General features: G+C 39.3%; 1 protein-coding gene across 1 annotated transcript in view; it reads left to right on the top strand.

The window, feature by feature from the left end:
• Positions 1–4,329: 4,329 nt before the first annotated feature.
• stard10 (StAR-related lipid transfer (START) domain containing 10) overlaps positions 4,330–22,285 on the top strand; it is a 29,596-nt gene continuing 11,640 nt past the window's right edge. Inside the window, exons 1-2 of the mRNA XM_012859400.3 lie at positions 4,330–4,849; positions 4,929–5,107. Of these exons, the coding sequence (XP_012714854.1) occupies positions 4,949–5,107 (159 nt within the window). The 5' untranslated portion in view covers positions 4,330–4,849; positions 4,929–4,948. The remainder of the gene's footprint in view (positions 4,850–4,928; positions 5,108–22,285) is intronic.

The following is a 22,285-nucleotide window of genomic DNA, read 5'->3' as shown; positions in this document are numbered from 1 at the left end:
TTCTGGGAATTGGAGTTCTGTCACCAAAGTAAAACGTGCATCTTGGAGATGCATTTATTAAGCCCGGGTGAATCTAAGCTGCATTTAAGATAATAAAATCAACTTCGTGTCACACACGATTGATAAAACTGAGTTCAATATTTAGAACATTTATTCATATCTATTATAACTGAGCAGCTAATGGTATTCATTTAAAAATATGTTTAGATATAACTAAGGCAATCTTTAAAATATCATTTTATGTTTCCTATGGAGATAGGTGGAACAAAACATAAAAATAAAATAATAATAAATAATAAAATTAACTGATCTGGTCCACTCTGTCCATTGATAAAAAAAAAAACACTCTGAAGAAGATTCTGCATTTGAGTGTTGCATCAAGTGTTGCGGAAGTCTTACTCCATGTATCTGTAAAGATGTTTACGAAAGATATTTTTCCCAAACAGTCATATTTAAATTGGATCCTTCCTACCACTACTCCTCATTATTAGCCCTCCATGTTTCTGAAATAATTTGTTACTGTGAATAAGGAGAGGGGTAAAAGGCACAGCTTTCTAGTATTTAAGAACAAAGCTTCTGAAAATTAAGGGTTACTGGTTTCATTTCCAAATGCACCCCCAAATGTTAATCCAGGACAAGGGTTGCATTTCACGTGTCAGGCTACTCCTGAACCAGATACATCAGAAACATCTGACTTTGGCTGAGGAAGAAAAGGACTGCACTGTTGATGAGGGGGCAGACCTTGACACCAGTCCATACTATCAAAAGTTCCAATACCTGCTTTAATGACCATGGTATCACTGTGCTTGATTGACCTAAGCCTCATAGGGTAGCACCGTGCAACAGGGAATAGTCAAGAGAAAGATGACAGACACCAGATCCAGCAATACACATAAGTCTAAGAGTGCTTTTAAGCAACCTGACCTTTCTTCACACCTCAGCATCTCGATAATATTCTAATATGTTGAGATGCCCCTTCATGTTGAAAATACAATGAAGAATTTTCAAAGATCGATATATTAGTCCTTCGTTAACAAGGATAAAAGTATTGTCTGGTGCAGGATTAAAACAACATACAGGCCTGCTGGCGTTTATGTAATAGGAACCTGGAAAAATTATCTGCTGCATTAATCAAAAGTGAGCATCCCATTCATCAGTGGGATATTTTACACACAACCGGAAGTAAGTGTGAAAGCAAATGTGGAGCAGGATGGTTAGGGGTAGGTATGACATTAATACATTTAGACTCAGAAATACCAGTTAACTTGTACAGTTTAATCACTGCATTAACAAAACATGTTATTCTTGCATTGCATGTACATCCTATTGATTTTAATTAGGACAATGTATACAGGTTTGCTTGTTTGTTTTTAATTTTCAGGGACCCATTTCAATCTCCTTGCAAGATTGCTGCTTTCTAAAAACAGACGAGTTTTCAGAAAGCAGAGATGAACTGTTACGTTCCAGTGGACATTGAGCATTACCGCCACCAGATGGCGCCAACGCATAATCGTTAAAGTATTTGAAAAAAATAAATAGGCAAAAATTAATTATGGACCTCAGGTTGACAAAATTGCTGAAAATGTTGTACCATTCTGTCATTGAAAGAAAATGTAATAATAACTGTAGTCTTGGTAAATTAGATCACTTTAACTATTAAATATAATATAAACCTTGCACATCACATTTTAAGTTGATGAAAATAGACAAAGTTACTAATTCCCTTGCTCTTATGGAATTTATTTTAACATTTTTTCGGAGAAGAATATGGATCACAATACTGTATGCAATGATGACCGACCAAGAGCTCAAACTTGAGAGAGGAATGCAGTATCTCTTCCTATTATGAGCTGCTTCTTCAGTCTCATTATATTGTTTCTTGTAGCAGAAATGATTCTGCTGTGGATGAAAATGCACAAAGGCATGGACAATAAAAGCACCAGATAGAAACAATCAGAAGCAGGTCATGCAGAGATTTTTTAAAGATATCCCAGATTATATTGATTTTTTTTTAAAACACAAAAGGCTTCCTCTGATTGAGTATGTTTTAGATTGTGAGCTGGATACATACTATCCCTCAGCAGACATGAATCATCGAGAACAACATACTCTGCCAGCATAAATCTGCTTGGCACCTTTCAGATATGTCAGTGTGGGTTTGCCGTCATGGATACTTGACATTCACTCCCTCCGGCATCGCATTTATTATGACACTCTGCATTCCCACTGCTGACTGGATCAGTGTCTGTAAACGGTTGCCCCTGTGAGCCAAAACAGGGTGTTCCTGGAAAATGCTTATCTGAGCAGCTGGCAGGTGTAGTTAATGGGCATTATTACACCTGTTGTTGTGAGAAAAAGACTGATTCCTTGATATTATATGAGTGGCATGGTGGTTTTACACAATTCTCACAAACCTGTGAAAGTATTGAGTAAATGCTGAACTTTATAGCATTAAAGTAATGATTTGACACATTTTCTTTAAATGCTAAAGTTTTATTTTTTATTATTATTATTAAATCTTAAAAGGAGGGTGGATAACAGCAATTGAAACTCAAACTGGCAGCTAGTTTGAGAAGAGAGCAGCCTGACGTTTAAAAAAGGCTGCCTAGCATGCTATGGCAGGTACAATAGGAGACACGGGTTACATCAGACACTATTTTGTATTTTTTACAAAGCAATGGAGCTTGGTCCAGCCTTCAACAAGGCTCCTGCACCATTCGGGCTGGATACTTGACCACCCTGCTTAGCAGAATCTGCAAAAATTATTTAAATGGCACAGGTTTCCTAGCACAGACCCTGCTTTTAGGATTAGTCCATAAATCTTCAATATGATCAACATTCATCGGAGCCCTTCCAGAAGCTTAGTACGGTAACAGCCTGCTTAATCCATAAAAAAATTAAACAATTTTTGTGTGCGTTTGATATGATTATCAGTGATATGATATTGTGTGAAATGGTTGCTCACGGCCCAAAAAGTTTCAAGAAGATTTAGACCGGGGCTTTGACATTAGACATGACAGTGAGGTTTGAGAGAGTCACCAAAAACTCTCATGCTGCCATTTCTGCTCTATATCCATCCAGAAATGTCTTCAGCTTCAGAATAGAAGTCGAGTTGTTTTATTTATTTTTTTTAACCTTTTTTGGATTGATCATGACCTGGATGACTGAGAATCTTCACCAATTTGTATCCATCCATTCAATCATTCATTGTCCTCCAATTAGCTCAGATTGCAGAGATAACAGCTCAAAGTAGAAAAAACCCAGAGAACCCTCCAGCTCACTCCGGGGGATCCCAAGGCATTCATCAACGTAATCCTTCTAGTTGAAAGTTAGATTTACATTTTATATGGATCCAACCAGGGGCCCCACTGACATCTGGTAAAGGATCTGTGGAGGGAGTTAAAAGATTAGGGCGATGGAAAGGAGTTCCTCCAACCTCAAAGACTTGGAGGTCATTTCCAATGAAACCAGCTAAACACCAGTGGAGACATGCATTATAAGAAGGGTCTGACTGCTGTATTTCTGATGAAGATTTTTCCATCAGTTACTAAAAAGGGTATAAATCATTTTCATTGATGCCATTAAAAAAACAACAGTTTTTTTTAAACTGTAAACTGTCTTTAACTTGACAATCCTTCAAAAACAGTCATCTGCAGAACCAGACATTTTGGCAAGGAAAGTAGTCTTTTTAAACGTGAAACTGCAGAAAAATTAACATTATTTTGGGCTGCAAAATATTACAGGGATAAAAATGTCAGTAAACATACTCTCCAGTAAGGCCAACAGGGGGCAGGCCTCTTCAAAACTAAAACGTAAACGTTGATACGTGGGGTTCATAAAAGACATAGTGAAGTTTTAATTGCGCCATAATTTAATCAGGCAAACGTGAAGCAGTTTAACATTTTCAAGTTAAATAATGCTAAGTAAAATAAGATGAAAATGGACGTGAATAATAAGGATGCTTAATTCCTGGGTCAATTTTTGGTGAAATAAATAAATACGAACAATCATCTTTCTGTGGCCAACCTTGCGAATAATTAATAATTAATTAGTAGAACTTAGGCTACGCTTAAAGCATCTCAAAACAACAACTTTCCAGACCAATTAAAAAGTTTACAGTAAGAATTTTTATTTTTATTTTGAAACCAAATTAATAGGAGGAGGGAAAGTTCTCATTGTTTTACTTCTTCCCCCGAGGCGTCCTGCTGATCTGGTCCTCTAAACGCCACACGCGTTCATGCGGAGCTGTGACCGTTTACGAGGGGCACCTGAAGGTAGCACGGGGGAGGCGCAAAGTGTTTTAGGCTTCCCTGCGTTGCTCCTCCTCCTCCTGCTGCTGCTGCTCTTCCTTTCATTGCTTCTGCCTGCATCTCCACCACCACCGCCACCTGCCACAGCTGGGACGCAGAGATGGAGACCTTCCGCTGATTGCTGTAATCTGACGGAAGAAACGTCTGAGAGAGAAGGCGAGGGAGATAAAGAGAGACACGGAGACAGCAGAGAGCTGGACTCACAGGGCTAGAGCGAGACAGACAAGCGGAAAGACAGAAACATATGGTTGGACAGTAGAGCGTTCTCCCCCCCAGCCTCTGAGGACTGCTGAAGCGGACAGAAACTTCTCCAACCACCGGCACATCCGCCCATGTCACCCCGCCTCACTTGTCCTAGTTCTGCGCTGCTCACCTGTTTCATTAGTTTGTTCAAGGGAGGATTGCGGCGTTTGGACCTGCCTGGACGGCGCGCGCGCGCACTCACGCGCTCACACAGAGAGAGAGAGCATCACAAGACGCGCTGCAGCTTCCTGCGGGGAGGAAATTTAATTAGACAACTTATTGCCACAGAAGGGGAGGTAGTGTATTCGCTTTCTTGGTTGTTTCCGTGCTTTCTCCTGTACCGCATTCCCAAGTGAGAGTCTCCTCCTCCCTCAGCTCGTCACGGCCAACGAGCCATGTCTGGACAGACGGTGACCGTCCCGGACGACAGGGCGTTCGCCAGCTTCAAGGCGGAGTGCCTGTGCGAAGAAGGCTGGGCCATGTCCTACAGCAAGGGGGGCATCACGGTGTGGACCCAGGGCCTGGAGGAGGGGAAGTCCGTCCATAAAATCAAGGTGAGGCGACCGAGTCTGTTGTGTCTATTACACGCAGGTGCGTCTCGGTGAATCCCCATGCCACAGACCAGCGGGCTTACTTAAGAGATTCAATACGAAAAAAAATGTTTTGGAATAAGTTTACATTTCACGGCAAACGAGAGTGTTACAAAAGGTAAATTAAACATGTTTTAATTCGGAAATGTTAAGTTAAGGCCTACACACGATGGTAGGAAAGTGTTGACATGACAGCTGTCCATTAGGTACCCACGCCCTGCCATAAATCAGCGAAATTCCTTTTTCTTAAAAGAAGCCGGCTGTGTCCAAGTGAATGGATGGAAAGTTGGGTGGAAGGAAAAACGGTGCATGACCAACAGGGAAGGCCAAGCCTTCTAAACGACTTCTGCTAAACTGACCTCAAGAGTTTGTGGGACTAGCAGTGGCGGTTCTAGACCAAATTTACAAGGGGGGGCCAAGGTGGGGCCAGTGTTTTTTTCACAGGGGCACAGAACAAAAAAATGAAACAATAAAATGGCAATATTTAACTGTGTAATAATATTAAGTGAGCCACTTGTGGTTTTGGAACTGCAGGTTTCGGACCCCTGATCTAGCAGTTGAAAACTTTGCCCCCAGTTCAATACGGCTAAAGCTAAACGTGAAACATCTTAATCTTTAAATCCTTCTAAGAGTAAAACTGTATAGGTAAAAAATAAAATTGGTCAAAGTAACCAATCAGTTATGGTTTCTTTGCCATTGCAAATAATTATGAGAAGTGTATTTAATGTTATGTCTTTAGTACAGGGGCCATAACAGGGGCCAGGACCATTTCCACAGGGGCCTGGGCCCCTGTTGGCCCCTGTCTAGAACCGCCCCTGTGTGGGAGGATGACGAGGTGGAAAGTTCAGCTGCAGCCGGATCTTCACATGCGTGTCCAGGACACGGGCGAGAACCACAGATTATGTCAGAAAGTGTCTACCTGGGCTGAGGAGAAAAGGAGCTGGACTGTTCCTCTGTAGTCTAAGGCGCCTTTTTCAGACAAAAGTAAGGGTTGCACGTATTTTGCAATTCAATATCTCAAAGTCTGGAGGCAGAGTGGCTGTTTAGGACCAGCATGAAGTTTCTACAGTCTGTGATTATTTAGGGCGCCAGTTCATCTGCTGATTTTTGGTCCACTTGGCTTTATCTTCTTCAGTTTCTAAATCTGCTCAGGCCATCTACCAAGACATTTTGGCACACTTCATGCTTCCCTCTGCTGACAAGCTTTATGGCGACGCTGATTTAGTTTCCCAGCGGGACTTGGCACATGCCCACATTGCCAAAAATATACTAAACAGCACATAAAGGTACCCCTCAGTAGACAGACATTTCCTCCGTAACGTAATAGTCTAATTATTTCAGATGCTGAAGTTTTGAGCTTCATTAGCTTCAAACCATAGTCCTTTAAATTAACAAATTAAAACCTGTTGCTGGATGTGCAACCAATCTGCTTAAGTACAACTTTCACTATATCAATTTAATTCCTAAAATTAATAAAACTTTCTGATTTATTGAAATGCACCTGTAGACAGAAAGCAGAAGTGCACTGCATTCTAGTTCTTTATTCATGTGTTGCAAATGCAACACGGGTAAAAGAAAGTCACGGCATCAGCACAACTAAAAGCCAGCGGCACAATCTAGATGCAGGGAAGAGTTCTGTTAAATTCCCATATGATCTAAACTGCTGACATGCTTTAACTGCAGCTTTTTGCTGCATGGCCCATTGTAGTTTTGTGGGCTTTCTGAAAAGCCTTCTAAAAGGGAAGAGTTGCCGAAGAAAAAACACACTGACCGGTGTCCATTTGTAATTGTAAAGGATTAGATTGAAAAAGGTTTTTCACAGAGCAACTGACGAGGATAACTCTGAGAGTAACACATCCTGGTTTAGATGTTTACATTGGCGGAGCTGTCGATAAAACCCTGACGCATGCTAAGAGAAAATCCTCCTCCATTTAACAGAAGTGAGAGCAGGTGGGAATTAAAGAGGCCCGCTTATTTCCCTAGAAATAAACAAATCACTGTTAGTAAGACTAGTGTCTTGCAGAAGTGTTCCTACTCCCTAAAAACCCCAAACTTAAATATATTTTACTAGGAAATTTAAAGCAGCACCGTGTAAGTTTTGACTGCAGTATTAGCTTGATAAGAGGTAGCGACCCCAAAGAAATCCAGTCTAGTCGCTTCTGTCTGACGCGCTGCCGTCGCTTGAGAAGAGAAACGTACGGAATCCTGTATTAGATCTTCAATGACTTATTGAAACAGTGTCTTTCACCGTTGTTTACATTATGTGGCAACATGTCTACATGGTGTAACATGATCTGTGATTCATCGAAGCAAAAAAAAGTCAACAAAAATACGGCTCTCCTGTCAAAACCCGGTACAGGTAAGCACGCCTCTTTTGAAGCAAACAACCAGCGCCCTTCACCAGAGAAGTCACATGACTCTCCACGCAGCACCACAGCAACCATACACCATGTGACAAAGAAAACATATAATACATTTATGGCTCCTACACACCAGCCCTCTAATTATTACTCCATAATTAACAAACAACAATTCAGCGACTAGGAGGCATAAATGCATTAGCAATAATAAATCACAAATTTAAAGCCTGCAAGTTGGTGTCCATCAATAATAATTATCCACGCTGGAATCTTGTTTCTTCATGTTTAAGTCATGAGTCAAAAGAAATGTCTCAAGAAAGCAGGTCTACTGTCAAAACGTGGGCAACGGTCATAAATCCCAAAGCAATCTACAACTTAAGCTCTGCATGGCGCCATGGAGTCTACAGTCTCTCTGAGGCTAGTTCATCCTTAACCAGCCTCAGCCTCCTGCACCAAACAGACCGTTGTAATAGGCCGGTCCAGGCAGCTAGTCTAAGTTTTTTATTTGAACCTGTCGGACGAATCAACTTATGTCCGGGAAGGTATGCAAACCCTCCTCACTAAGATTTTGCACTTGTTGAAGGCTGCAAAAGACTTGAAATTAGAGTCAGAAGTTCACCTGCCAGTAGGACGATGAGCCTAAACCTCCAGCTACAGCCACACCAGACTGGTTCACATCAAACCATGTTCATCTGTACGCACGGCCCATTCAAAGTTCAGACCTAACTGCCAATTGCAAATTGTGGCAAGACTTGTATTCACTGACGCCCTCTATCTAATCGGACTGAGCTTGAGCTCTGTGACAAAGAAAAACGGGCAGACAATTTGATCTGTAGACATGCAAATCTGTTAGAGACAGACAGCAATAGCATAGAACCACCACAGCTGAAATTGAGGTGAAAGTTTGCTCCACAAAGTCAGGCGGTCTGAATCCCTGCATGCTAGCTACACTTTGTCATATAATGTTTGAAAAGAAACGTCCTTTTCATACCATATTACTGATGTGCAATTTTTTTTAATGGTTTACCTCAGTAAATGGATTGAAGCATACGGATGTAGTATGAAAACGTGAAAAGGTTAAAGTGGTTATGAACCCTTTTACAAAGTACTGTACATTCAAGTTCAATTCAAGCACCTTTTAGACCATTTAGAGCTTACTTTGTTTACAAAAGCACACTTTTATATTTTACAAAGTCACAGCAGGGTCAATCGGATAACAGATGACTCGTTTTTTCTGTTTATTGGTAGATTTTATATCATTTGGAGCGACCCAATGATTTTTTTGGGGGGTTTTGCAGCTGCACATCTGTTAGTCCTACCATGCTGATCAAGCATATTGGAGCAAGAATAATATCTTTTACAGTACTTTGCAAAGTCTGTTGTAATGGCGCACCGATAAGGAGGCAAACTATTTTTTTTAGTATTACCCTGTAAAACGCTGAAGAAGGACACAAACCGCAACTGAGATGGAAAAAACCCACATGTTCAAGAATAATGTAACGTTCCTGATTAAAACAACAAATACAAATTAATAGGAAGCACTGAAGAATAATGCTGTTTTACTGAGGAACAAAACAAAACAAAAAAACATGAACCCTTTATCATAACTAAACCACTTTTTGCAAAGAAATGTAATGTCATTGTTGCTGATCTTTATAAAACACAAAACCACCAGGAATGGTGTGTAGCCTTCAGACCCTTATCAGCCACAGTTGTGTACACGGTACTCATGTTTGTTAATTTCACGCATGACGATTAAAAATGGTAATATCACAGCTTCACACGTACACTCGCCCCCACGCAAAGAGGAATTTCCACACTGTAAGAAAGGGAAACACGAGGCTTGAAATTCTCAAATGTTGCAGAGGATTTGTGGCCTTGGCATATTTCTAGGATGCCCATGCAATGAAGTGGTCTGGATCAATAACTGTGGTAAAACGTATGAGCTGCAGGATCATTTTTACTGCATTTACAATGGAGAGAGGTCTCCTCTTTTGAATTTGGACAGGGTGAGAGGTTTTGAAGTGTGATATCACTAATCTGCACAATAGCGCTTTGTTGAAAGAGGTCGCTGCTGTAGCAGCTTTGATGACTACATTTTATTTTTTTTCATAGCTCATGTAGTTGGATCTGCTGTTAAAGAGTGAAAGCAAGCAGAAATTTGTTGGCGCTGAAAGCAACAGATTTGGCAGTTAGTCAAAGAAATCAGCAAACTTCATATCTGAAAGCGATGCATCTTTTGTTTCTTAGCAAAACATGTTGTTGTTGTTCAGGAAGGGAAAATCAAGCCTTGAGGCTCGTATTCTTTTTCCGTATTTCCACATGAAAAGTGTGGTCGTTGAGATCAATTTAAGTTACAGATCTACATTATTTAAAATTTTAAAGTTTTAGTTCCATGCTTATCTTATTTGCCTAAAGGGTAGTTCAAATGTTTGTACTGTAGAGTTCATGAAACGGCTTTTTATTCCCCTGCCTCTTGGTGTTGTAGTGACAAACTGACCTCCTGTTCCCAGAAATACTTTGGAGGGCAGTTATTGTTCGTTGTAACAGAAAAGTTGGACGTCAGGCTAATTTGCTAGATTTTAGTTCACTTGTTGAAATAATGCGAGGCACGTGTGGAAATGCGCCTCAGGTAATCTCTGTTATCTAGTCAAACTGTCACTTGGCTTTGTCGTTGACGCTGCAGCAGGATGACAGTTTCTGTACTTTGTTTTAGCCACGGGGGAAGAAATAAAAGCTTCATGCTATCCAGCTATATGCAGTTTATATCCTACAACTTACAGCAGCGAATCATGCCCATCACTGTTACAGTTTCAGCCACACTAATGCCATCGCTGAAACATCTGGTCTCACACAAAGCCGTGATTCAAACTATTTTAGCTCTAACTAAAGAAACCCTCATAAGCTTTCTATATTACCTACTTGGTGTACAGTGGTTAAAAGTAGTGTTGCGCCGATGCCATTTTTTGGCCCCGATACCATCTGTTTGAAATTGATGTGTGTGTTTATATATGAAGAACTGCATACTACTTAGGGTAGTAGAACTTTTTATTGCCTACCTGTAATGGGTGATAATAGTTGAATAAACGTTTGGCTCTCAGAGGTCAAAATAGTGCAACATTCATGAAATTATAACATGTATAATAGTAGTGCAACAGTAAGACAGTAAAATTACATTAATAATTGAGTAATCTCTTTTAAACCCTGAGTTTTGGCTCTCAAATGCCAAAATAGTGCAACTTTCATTAACTTATATAACATGTATAATACTAGTCGATAGAGAGAAGGCTGTGTTCAAGTGACATACAAACATCAAAAAGGTATCGGTGCTTATTTGTTGGTACTCACCGATACCGATACCACCATCTTAGTGCTGGATCGGAGCCCCGTCCGATACTGGTATCGGTATCGGTGCAACACTAGTTAAAAGCACACTGATTTCTTTACTGATGGCGAGGAGTATGAACCGACAGACACATCATGCCCTCAACCCCACAACACTAATATAGAAGAGCCCAATACTTTTTTTTTTTTTTTATTTGTAATTAAAAATAAAAGCAAAACAATTAAACATGAGGGTTAGTCAACTTGTGGAATCGAGATGAATAACATTCTAAATGCAAAACCTATATAAAAGGAGCAAATGTATGCGTTTGGGGACCATGGGAAGTGGTGCCAATGAGAAATTGGTAAGAAAACCACTGCAACAAAAGTAGCAAAAAAAAAACATTAAATCACCAGATGATAAAATAAAGAATAAAATCCCACCATTTTCCCCATTTACATGACCTGTTCAAATATGGTTCAAAAAGCTTAACTGTCTGAAGACATCTTGTGTTTTAGTGCAGCTTTAGTTTCACCTACAAATCTTAAGGCCTTTCCAGTTCACCACTGCCTTCTTGCTCTGAAATGACGATCTCTCTCCAATGCTCAGTTTGGCTTTTCCCCTGAACCGAGATAACAAATTAATGTGTAACGTAAACTATTGAAACAACATCCGTCATTTTGTATAGTCATCTCGTGAATGGCACCAGTGATATGTGACGGTTTCAAATCCTCCTGATGGTGTTTTCAGAGTTGCCGTAGGTCTCTACGGTGCCAGCCACAGGCCTTTAGGAAAACGGTCATCAGGTTGGAATGACTGGGACCTGTAGGGAATAAGCGCTAAACAACAAAGGTTTGTCTGAACACGCGTCGTTATTAAGTTTAAGGCTAGGGATATTTACACAAGGAAGAGGAAGTGAACAAATTCTGCCTTGTGACCACAGAAGAATTTCTGGTTAGCAAATAGCATTTTCTTTTTCCAAATGCAACAGGCTCTAATGCACATGGCTTGGAGATAAAACACGAATCAACCTAATTTTCTTATGTATTGTACCCTGATGGGGCTTAGCAGGTGTAAGCAAAGCACATTACTTTCACTTCAGTTTGAATAGTTGATCGTAGACATTAGGATTGTTAGTCAAACTTTGTCGAATGTCCATTTATATTTGAAGAAACTGGGACAGAATGCCACTGGGAAACAAGTGAGAACGATCCAATAATGAAAAGAGATCAAGTTGCACTCAACGCGTACTTTGCCAGGGGGACTATACAATTTCCTGAGTCCTCCAGTCTTGGGATATTGGCCTGTATCCCACAGTAGCTGACGGTAATCTGATCTTCCAGTGCTGGTTTGGACAGTAAGCAAACAGAAAGGGTTTAGATGTGGCAGCAGTCCTCTTTCCTGCTGCAGTATCCGGGTCTGAGGGAGCGTGAGTTTGCCACCAGCTGTTTACTTTGTTAAATAAAGTGGTGTGCGCACACATGGGTGTGTGTCCATGTTCGTACAAGTGAGATCTTCATATGGGGGGGGGGGGTCATTGTATTTAGCTGGGATCTTACCTGTGAGTCAGACTCTGTCGGTGTAACGTAAGGCCAGTCAACATGGTGCTGGTCTACTTCATTGGCATAGTCTTCTTGATAATGTCCACTATGTTTGCAAAGGAAGAGATCTGCTTAATCGTGCCGTTTTTTTTTTTTTTTTTGTTTTTTTTTTACCACATGCACCAGGTGCGTTTCCCCATGACAGCTGCAGTCTGCAAACAGGGTGCACACATGCACTAGTCATTTGGGTTGGGCCTCTGTCTATAACTGCCACTTTATCTTTATGTAAATATGACAGTAACAGGAGCTTGCTTTTTTTTTTCTTTTCTTTTTTTTTTTTTTTTACATCGTATGAAATTAGTTCAACCTTTTTGTTTCGGTCTCAGGCAATTGAACTTCCGCTCTACATTGGGTGGCGTTAATTGTTCCGCACCGGTCAGTTTGGGAGTCTTTGTGCTTATGTACACGTTTTGAGTGGCTGGCAATCAGCTTATGCCACAGATACAGCCGATCTATTTATAGACGGAGTAGAAGGGTGCAGTTTTGCCGACGCGCGTAGAATCATTAATGGGAAAGATGAGTAGTCTTGACCTAACTTTTTCAGGATTTAAATAAGAAATTATAAAGAAAAATGCATATCTAAATGATCATGAATTATAATTAGTGTGCTAATTATCCAGATAATTACATTAAAATGCAGCTGTTCTATTCATCAATTGTAACTTTAAGGCGTAGCAGTAATCAACGTCATCTCACATCCAGAGATGTTCTGATCCTAACAATGTGGCAGATTTATATTTGAGTTTTACACTAAAATATAAGAGGATGCAGTTGTGTTCAAAATATAATTTAAGTTAAAAAAGAGAGTAAAGCTCAATATGCTCATCAGCGTTTATCTTAACACACAAATGTAATAGAAACACAATACCAAAGTAAAACATGGGGACAGATTTATCAAATTTCTTATGAGTCTGCAAAAGTGAGGAGAAATTGGTATTTGGCCATTCACGTAGCTGTACCTGCATTTCTCTTTACACATTTAAACACTTTCTGCATAAAGTGCAAAAAACAGCACAATACTTGACAATTTGCTGTCTTTAAGAATTGGACATCTTCTTCACATTTGTGTTGCATGGAGTCGTCTAACTGCTGGTTCACGTGGACCGATATTTCAGGTCGTTTCTCATTGATTTTCATTCCACAGTTCCTCTGCATTTCTTGGCTGTCCCCCACCAGCCGAATGTTTGACATCACCCTACAGGTTTTCAATGGAATTAAGGTGTGAGAATTGGGCTGGCCACCCGACAATGCTAATCTTGTTGGTCTGGAACCAAGAGTCCGCTCACTCACTCGTGCATTTAGGATTATTGTCTTGTTTAAACGCCTGTTTCAAGTGCAGTTCCCCTACAGCAAAAGGCAACATGCCCTCTTTCAAGGAGCATTGTGCAAATTTAAAGGTTAAATATTGTTTTTTTTCCTTCATACATGCTCTCACAAGTGAATGAGAGCTGCGCAGCTCTCATTCACTTGACTACTTTGAGTCTTCACCACCATTCATGCATTAGCGAGAGAACCCCTGCTAACTTCAATATTTATAGCTTTCTTAACTCCAGAAGACGACATGCCTCTAAACGTAAGACCTGTGCAATCGCAGCACAAATGCTTTTTCCCTTTCATGCATGTGCACAACAATAGTGTCGTTTCAATTTGTCGCCAGAGGAGGCAGATGTCTGCAAAAATCCTGGAACTTACACTATGCTCCTTTTAAATATTAGGTATTAAACAGATCTATTATCGGCATCACACTTTGCCTGCATCATCATGCCTTCACAATGTATTGTGGCTTTATTTCAATTTCTTGGTTTCTTCTGAGAAACTGTTTTGACAATAAAAAGAGCAATCTTTAATTTTTTTTCTCATTAGGCCAGTCGGTGTGTTGTCTGGTAAATTGTAACCTCATCTTAGGTTTGTCAAAAATAATCTATATCTTGATATAATCAGAACTGAAGAGTTTTTTTTAATAACATGCTTATTTGCGTAATAATCTATGTAAACTGACCCCTTCACATTTCCCCAAATCGTAGCAGTTCTTCCAGCCGCAGTGCTGCAATTTCAAAAACACTCCCTGAACAATGATCTGCTGCAGGCGGTTTAAACTCTAACATGTCGTGTACAGCCAGAAGAGCATACACACGACCATCTTTATCGACAAGTCAAACACACAAGCGTTTCTGTCATGACAATGCATGCCATGACTGCTACAACTACACTTGTAAATTATATGGCATGTTGAAATCTCATTTCAATAGAAGAAATTAGAATAACTGTTTCTCTTCCCTGGAGAAATTCCATTGTTCAACCCACACTTTGTCATCCAAAACACTATATACTATAGATGGCGAAAAGAAGAATAAATATTAAAGTTTTATGCTCTGGTAAGTATTGGACATCTATATTATTTTGTACTATATAGGAACAGCATTAAAAACGTGTCTTGTTGCCTTCCTGCTGTAAGCAGTCATTTATTCATATTGTGAGCAGTAAAACTTTAACATTTTAAGTTACTTTTCAGCATCTTTGATTTGCAAGGCTAGAATTATAGTGAAGGATCGGTTTCTGTGAATATCTCCTAAATATGCTGCCAGCATATTTAAAAATCAATCAATCAATCAAAAAACATATTGCATGACAGAAAAGATAAAAAAATATTATGCTTTCATTCAGGTTTCCTATTATCTGATGAAAATATTTCTCTCTCATGCAGCCTGATTGTTGAACGGCAGACATTTCTGGACATGGCAAAGAAAATGCTGTTTCTTTTTAAATGCTAGGTTATAATTAACTCATGATTTAATAAGAGACCAATCACTTGGATTTTCTTCCCCTTAATAAAAAAATGATCTGCTGTATTTACTCAGACTATCTTTGATTTAAAAATTAGGTGCAACAAAAGCAAAGATAACAAATATGTAATTTTTTATATAGTACGTGTCAACATAAAAATACATGTCATGCTTCACATAAAAACAATAGTCACAAAGATAAAACATTAAATTAGGGGAAAATAGTTTTTCCGTTGCACTTGAAATGTCAGTTAAGGCCTTGGCAGGTCCAGGTTTAATGGAATCTTTTAACTTTTTTGCATTTATTACTTATGGGGGTAATATTTTTTTATTATAGTTTTTAATAAAATGTTAATATTTACTAACATAACTACTTACTACATAATTTTAGCTTCTTTTGAGAACTGCTTATCTATACCTATCATAATCAAATTGCTTGGTTAAACAAATTTATTTTTAGATTCTCAACTCAATACAGTTGAAGCATCATTTAAATTTCTTACTATATACAGTGGTCTGCAAAAGTTTGGGCAACCATGTTAATTTCCATGATTTTCCTTCATAAATCTTTGGTTCTTAGGATAAAAAAATCAGTTAAATATATCATATAGGAGACAAACACAGTGACATTTGAGAAGTAAAACGAAGTTCATAATATTTACAGGAAGTGTGCAATAATTGTTTAAACAAAATTAGGCATGTGCATAAATTTGGGCACCACAATCAAAAAAAAAAACTCAATATTTAGTAGATCCCTCCCTCAGAAATAACAGCTTCTAAACGCTTCCTATAGCTTCCTATGAGAGTCTGGATTCTGGTTGGAGGTATTTTGGACCATTCCTCTTTACAAAACACATCTAATACATTCAGGTTTGATGGTTTCCGAGCATGGACAGCTCTCTTTAAGTCACACCACAGATTTTCAATAATATTCAGGTCTGGGGACTGAGATGGCCATTCCAGAATGTTGTACTTGTTCCTCTGCATGAATGCCTTAGTAGATTTTGAGCAGTGTTTAGGGTCATTGTCCTGTTGAAAGATCCAGCCCCGGCGCAGCTTCAGCCTTGTCACTGATTCCTGGATATTGGTCTCCAGAATCTGCTGATATTTGGGGGAATCCATGCGTCCCTCAACTGTAACAAGATTCCCAGTCCCTGCACTGGCCACACAGGCCCACAGCAGGATGGAACCACCACCAAATTTTACTGTAGGCAGCAGGTGTTTTTCTAGGAATGCTGTGTTGTTTTTCCTCCATGCATGACGTCCCTTGTTATGTCCAAATAACTCAATTTTAGTTTCATCAGTCCACAGCACCTTATTCCAAAAGGAAGGTGGCTTGTCCAAATGTGCTTTAGCATACCTCAAGCGGCTTTGTTTGTGATGTGGGCGGAGAAAAGGCTTCCTCCGCATCACTCTTGCGTACAGCATCTCCTTGTGTAAAGTGCGCGCAATAGTTGTACGATGCACAATGACTCCATCTGCATCAAAATCATGTTCTATGTCTTTGGTGCTGGCCTGTGGGTTGACTTTGACTGTTCTAACCATTCTTCGCTTCTGTTTATCCGTGATTTTCCTTGGTCTGCCACTTCGAGCCTTAACTTGAACTGTGCCTGTGGTCTTCCATTTCCTGACTATGTTCCTAACTGTGGAAACAGACAACTGATATCTCTTAGACAGCTTTCGGTATCCTTCCCCTAATTCATGATGGTGAACAATCTTTGTTTTCAGTTCATGTGACAGTTCTTTTGAGACTCCTATGTCGCTACTCTTCAGAGAAGATTCATAGAGGAGGGAAATTTACAATTGCCCCCCCCCCCTTAAATACTCTCTCATAATTGGGTTCACCTGTGTATGTAGGTCAAGGGTCACTGAGCTTCCCAAACCAATTTTGAGTTCCAATAATTGGTTCTAAAGATTTTGAAATCAGTAAAATGACAACAGTGCCCAAATTTATGCACATGCCTAATTTTGTTCAAACAATTATTGCACACTTCCTGTAAATGGTATAAACTTCATTTCACTTCTCAAATATCACTGTGTTTGTCTCCTATACGATATATTTAACTGATTTTTTTTTTATCCTAAGAACCAATGATTTATGAAGGAAAATCATTGAAATTAACAAGGTTGCCCAAACTTTTGCAGACCACTGTAAGTAAAGGTTTGATGTGTATATTCTTTTTTTTCTCTCTCTCTCTCCTCAAACTGCTTATTAACCAGATACAGAAAAGACATATTTAACATTTCTTCATCTGTGTGCCAGCCGTTAATGCATTAGTACTTGTAAAATCCTATATTTGTTAGCTGACAACATGAGTTGTAGAAGATGGATTGCCAAATCCAAGGTACAGTAGGTCAGAAAAGCCCAGACAAGAATAAAGGTGGTGTTGTTTCTACTAACAAACTGAAAGAGGAGTCACAGGAAAAAGGACAATCAAACCAGGAGAATTGAGGGAGGCAAAAGGCATTCAGTGGAAAATGAAGACATACCGTACATCCTGCTAAGTTAATGTGTGTAATTGAATTATATACCAATATAGCAAACTCACCATAAGAAGCCCAGAGAGCAAGAAGGATACAAGAAGTGGGTGAAACAGGGTTCAGAAATGCCAAAGGAGACACAAATAACAGGTGTTTGGTCCGTTTATGATTATCCACCGTATGCTATCCACCCACACCAAGCATCAAACAAGTTCTTATCACCACCCTTGTTGCCCAACCAACTTTTCCCTCTCTCCTTTGTTCCTTTCAGACACTTTTGCTCTATCTCCTCCTCACCCTTCCTCATACAAACCTGTCAACTATCATCTTTTTCCTTTGGGTTTGATACAAAAATCCTGAAGACAGCTGTACAAACAAACAAATAAATAAATACAGGGATGCCTGTGTGATTCAGGGCAAAGCCTCCCTTCTGCATCTCTGTATGTGTCTGAGCAGGTTTTCCTGCTGTACTAAATCTGTATACTATTTTTAAATGTGCAAATAGTTTGACACTCAGGATGTGGTCAAAGTAAGAAGGCTAATTAGGAATCATCAGGAATAACACTTCCCACCTGCTCTGTGAACTAGTCAGTACTTGACTGCAAATAAGACAAAAAGCTCTTTGATAGTCAGATATGATTTCAAGAATGTTTCATCCCTTTTATTATCCAGGCAACTGCCTGTTTAACGCTAAAAACAGAGCAAAAAGTCAAACTAGACAGCTTCAACCAGCATCTGCAAACAGAAAAAATTCACAATATAAACTCATCTAAGGGCCTTCATACTCTGTCTGATTTTAGCAATTACTTCCAGACATGTAGAATCCTTTCACTTGAATAAAACCCGTCTGACGGCATGAAGTAGACACTGACCTGTTTGGGAAAGGTTCAAAAGCCATTTTAATCCTTTTAGATTCGAGTACACCGAAGTGAGACTTGATTAAGACTAATGTACATGACTGAACAATTAGCCAGAGACTGGACAAAATTTGCATTTATCTAAAATATCGCAGGCAAAATTCACTCCCAATTAAAAAATAAACACAACGTGGAACTCTACAGCTTTGTTAGCTTTGGTGTAAAACTTGTAGCATTTGTGATAAAGAACACCTTTTGTAACAGTCAAACACGGCGGAGGTGTTACGACGGTCAGGGGCTGTTTTGGACAACGGACTGTAATTGATGGATGGCTTGTTACCCTGCACAAATAATCGAAATGGTTGAAAGTCATACAAACACAGGTTATTATCCCATCAATGTGGCATGGTTACCTTAATGTTTGATATAATCTGGATTTAATATAGACAACCACATGTTTAGGGTACGGTCTTGAGAAATTATTTTTGTAGAGCATAAACTGCCCTGGCACATGCAGACAACTAGCTTCTCTATATAGTATGCCTGAAATGACACAAGACAGGCAGAAGTGAGTAGTAACTAGTTACCTTTACTCAATTACATTTAATTGAGTTAACTTTTTGAGCAAAATGTACTTTTAGGAGTAGTTTTACTGCACTGTACTTTTTACTTATTAGTATTGCTACTTTTGAGCATAAAATTTCTGGCTGTTTTACCTACTGTGAGTAACTTCACGAATAAAGAAACTTGTTTTAATCAAAAATCCACCAGGGAGACAAAAACCTAGAGTTCATGTTAAAGTGAGACTTCTTATTTGTACACAGTCTTTGTTATTTTAATGTTATTTTTATCTGCTGAGCTCATTGAGCTTTTGGAGGTCAGATGAACGTACAGTAAACAGTAGATATTGTCACTGGAAGTACTTTGCACTGTTCTAACATGTTGTGTATATATTAACTGCTGTAAGTATAGCTTTTAAGTTCAATGTTGAAAAAATGATTTAGAAAATTGTTTCTTTTGTCTTTAGTAGTGCATATCTATCCACGTAACCTCCATATTTTTTGTCAGTGCAATTACATTATTTTTAAATATATCATCAGCTGTCAGGATTAGTTACTCAGTACTTGAGTAGCCTTAATACTTTTTTTACTCTTGAGTAATTTCTTGACTGACAACTTTTTACTTCAGTAAAAATGTGTTGAAGTAGTGCTACTCTTACTTGAGTACAATTTTTGGCCACTCTACCCACCTCTGGTGACAGGGCACATGAAAAAAAAAAAAAGCCAGCCCACTGTGCCTTGTCATTATCTCTGTTCACATGTGTGACACCTTCCTGTTCACGACAAAGGCTTTGGATACAGTGATGTTCTGTTAATTACATTATATATTGTTTCCTATTACCCAGGTTTTATATCAGCATGACTTATCTGAAGCACGATGCGGCTGTGCCTGAGTCGAAGGGTTGCATATTTGATTTAAAACACTGGTGGTTTGACAGTTTTAAAACTAGTGTATGTTGCTTCCTGTTACGTGTCACACCCAAAGGCTGCACATGCCTCGTTTTTATTTTAAGTTTAGCAACAAAAAAGATTCAAGCTGATTCATTGCAAGCCATATTTAACGTTTACAGATCATTCACTCATTTTTAGATCTCTGGCTCGAGGGGAAAAGGTTTTAGCAATGAAAAGTTTGAGGTTCTAGTTTCAGTAGCTCTAAACTGAATAAAAAAGGAAAAATGTCCTGTGATGATGTTTGTTTTTGAGTTCTCAGATTAAATTAAGATTAGGTCGCATTTTGTCAAGGTGCTGTTCCCCCTCGGGAGTTTTGGGGATCGTGTCAACACAGATTTAGTGTTTTTTAGGAGTGCCAAAACAATGTCTAGTGAAACTGATTCCAAAAGTAAGGACTGCATGGTGTTGCACTGTTCATTAAACAATTAGGTCTCAGGTTTCAATCCCAGCCTGATCGCTTTCTGCATGGATTTTGCATTTCCTACCCATGTATGCGTAGGTTCTCTCCGGGCACTTTAGCTTCCTCCTATACTCCAAAGAGGTGACTGTTAGATTATTTGGTTACTCTAAATTGCCCTCAGGTGTGTGTGTGTGTGTGTGTGTGTGTGTGTGTGTGTGTGCGCGCACGGTTGTTTGTCCTGTGTGTCTCTGTGCTGCCCACCCCTAAACTGAAAACTATAATTTAATAGCCCTACCTGTTACCTAACATCGAGCGATCTTTCTGCTTCACGCCTGGTTCTCTGTTGTTGTTGGCATGGTGACAGCACCACACAATGTAGGTCTGGCATAGTTCCCATTCAGTTTTGGGTCAACTTCTGTTAAGGAAACCTTTCTACTAACATGCCATATTTAGAAGGAGCATGTGAAAAAAAATAAAAAGAGGATACGAACCTTAAATTTAAAATGAGCCTCAAAATGCAGTGCAGGACAAATCATTTAGAAGGTACAAGGTTGTGTTTCCCACTTTGTTTTATTGGTTCTTAAAAACACAAAAACCTTATTCTTTATTTTTTTTTTTTTTTTTGCAATGCAATTTTATTTTCATGTGGCGACAGATCAAGCTGATAAATCTGAATTGTTTACTCCAAAAAGACTCTCAATGCCACCTCATGCTACTGCAGAACGTGTGAACTGTATGTTGTTCCTTGTGCAACATCCATACTTATAAGCAGTGCTTAAATAGTAATTAATATAATTTCTGAATTATCTAACATGTCGTCCCATGTGTGTTTTCTCATAAATAAATACAAAGTGTTAAAATATTTGCAAACCATTGTGTGGCCTTCATACTCTGTTATATAGCTTAACTGATTTTTCAAGCTGGGTTTGAACCTGCCAACAATCATAATTGAAGGATTTTATTTATCCATGTCTAAGGGAACACTTTATATCAGATTCATATTAAAGAATAGCTTGAAATCCCTATTCAAACAGTAATGATGATAATTTCCCTAAATAAATCCCAGGGGATGGAGGCAGATGAATAAAGACAGGCTGCCTTCTCCACTGACTAGTATGGAGAGTTGAAATCTTCTGAGACAGATTTGGTCCACTTCTTTTTTTTTTTTCATTTGCTTGTCTCCTCTTGCTTATTTTTTTTTATCCAATTCAAATCCCTTTCACTTGGCGCTTCTCTATTGCTCTTGTTTACATTATTCAGACTTATCCCCACGATGGTTGTAGCTGTAGTAACAGCCGGACTCCAGGGTTTGAGGCGTTTCTTTGCTTCTCTCTTTCTTTGCTCGGCAAAAACAGGAGGTCCCCGTGGTTCTATTAATAAGATGGACTACACCCGTATGAAGACGCAAACAAAGAGGTGGCATTGATGGATTGACGAGACTCTGCTAAGATCCACTGATCAGATCTGATAGATTGCTTTTTGTCAGTGGCGAGAGGAGTCGGGAACATCTGGGCTTAAACCACGACAAAAAAAGATCATTCACACCTGCTGCCAGTGCTTGACTCTTGCCGACCATGACATATGTCCTATCTGTCTAGTATGGAAGGTGTTGTTTTTCTGTGTGAGAGCTCAGGTCTAGTAATGACTCATCTATGGTCAGCAGCTTGTCTGTCTCCTAATGTGCTCCTCTCTCTCTCTCTCTGCCTTTCTGTCTCACACCCAGTCTCCCTCTTTCCACTTTCTGACATCAACACTCTCCAACCATCTGATCTCTGAAACGTGTCCACGTCTGTTACATCCGTTTGTCCGTGGAGGTTTCTCTGC

This window comes from Fundulus heteroclitus, chromosome 18, assembly GCF_011125445.2.
Source record: "Fundulus heteroclitus isolate FHET01 chromosome 18, MU-UCD_Fhet_4.1, whole genome shotgun sequence".
Lineage (NCBI taxonomy): Eukaryota > Metazoa > Chordata > Actinopteri > Cyprinodontiformes > Fundulidae > Fundulus > Fundulus heteroclitus.
Note: the sequence above shows the minus strand (reverse complement) of the source record. Positions and strands in the feature narration are given on the sequence as shown.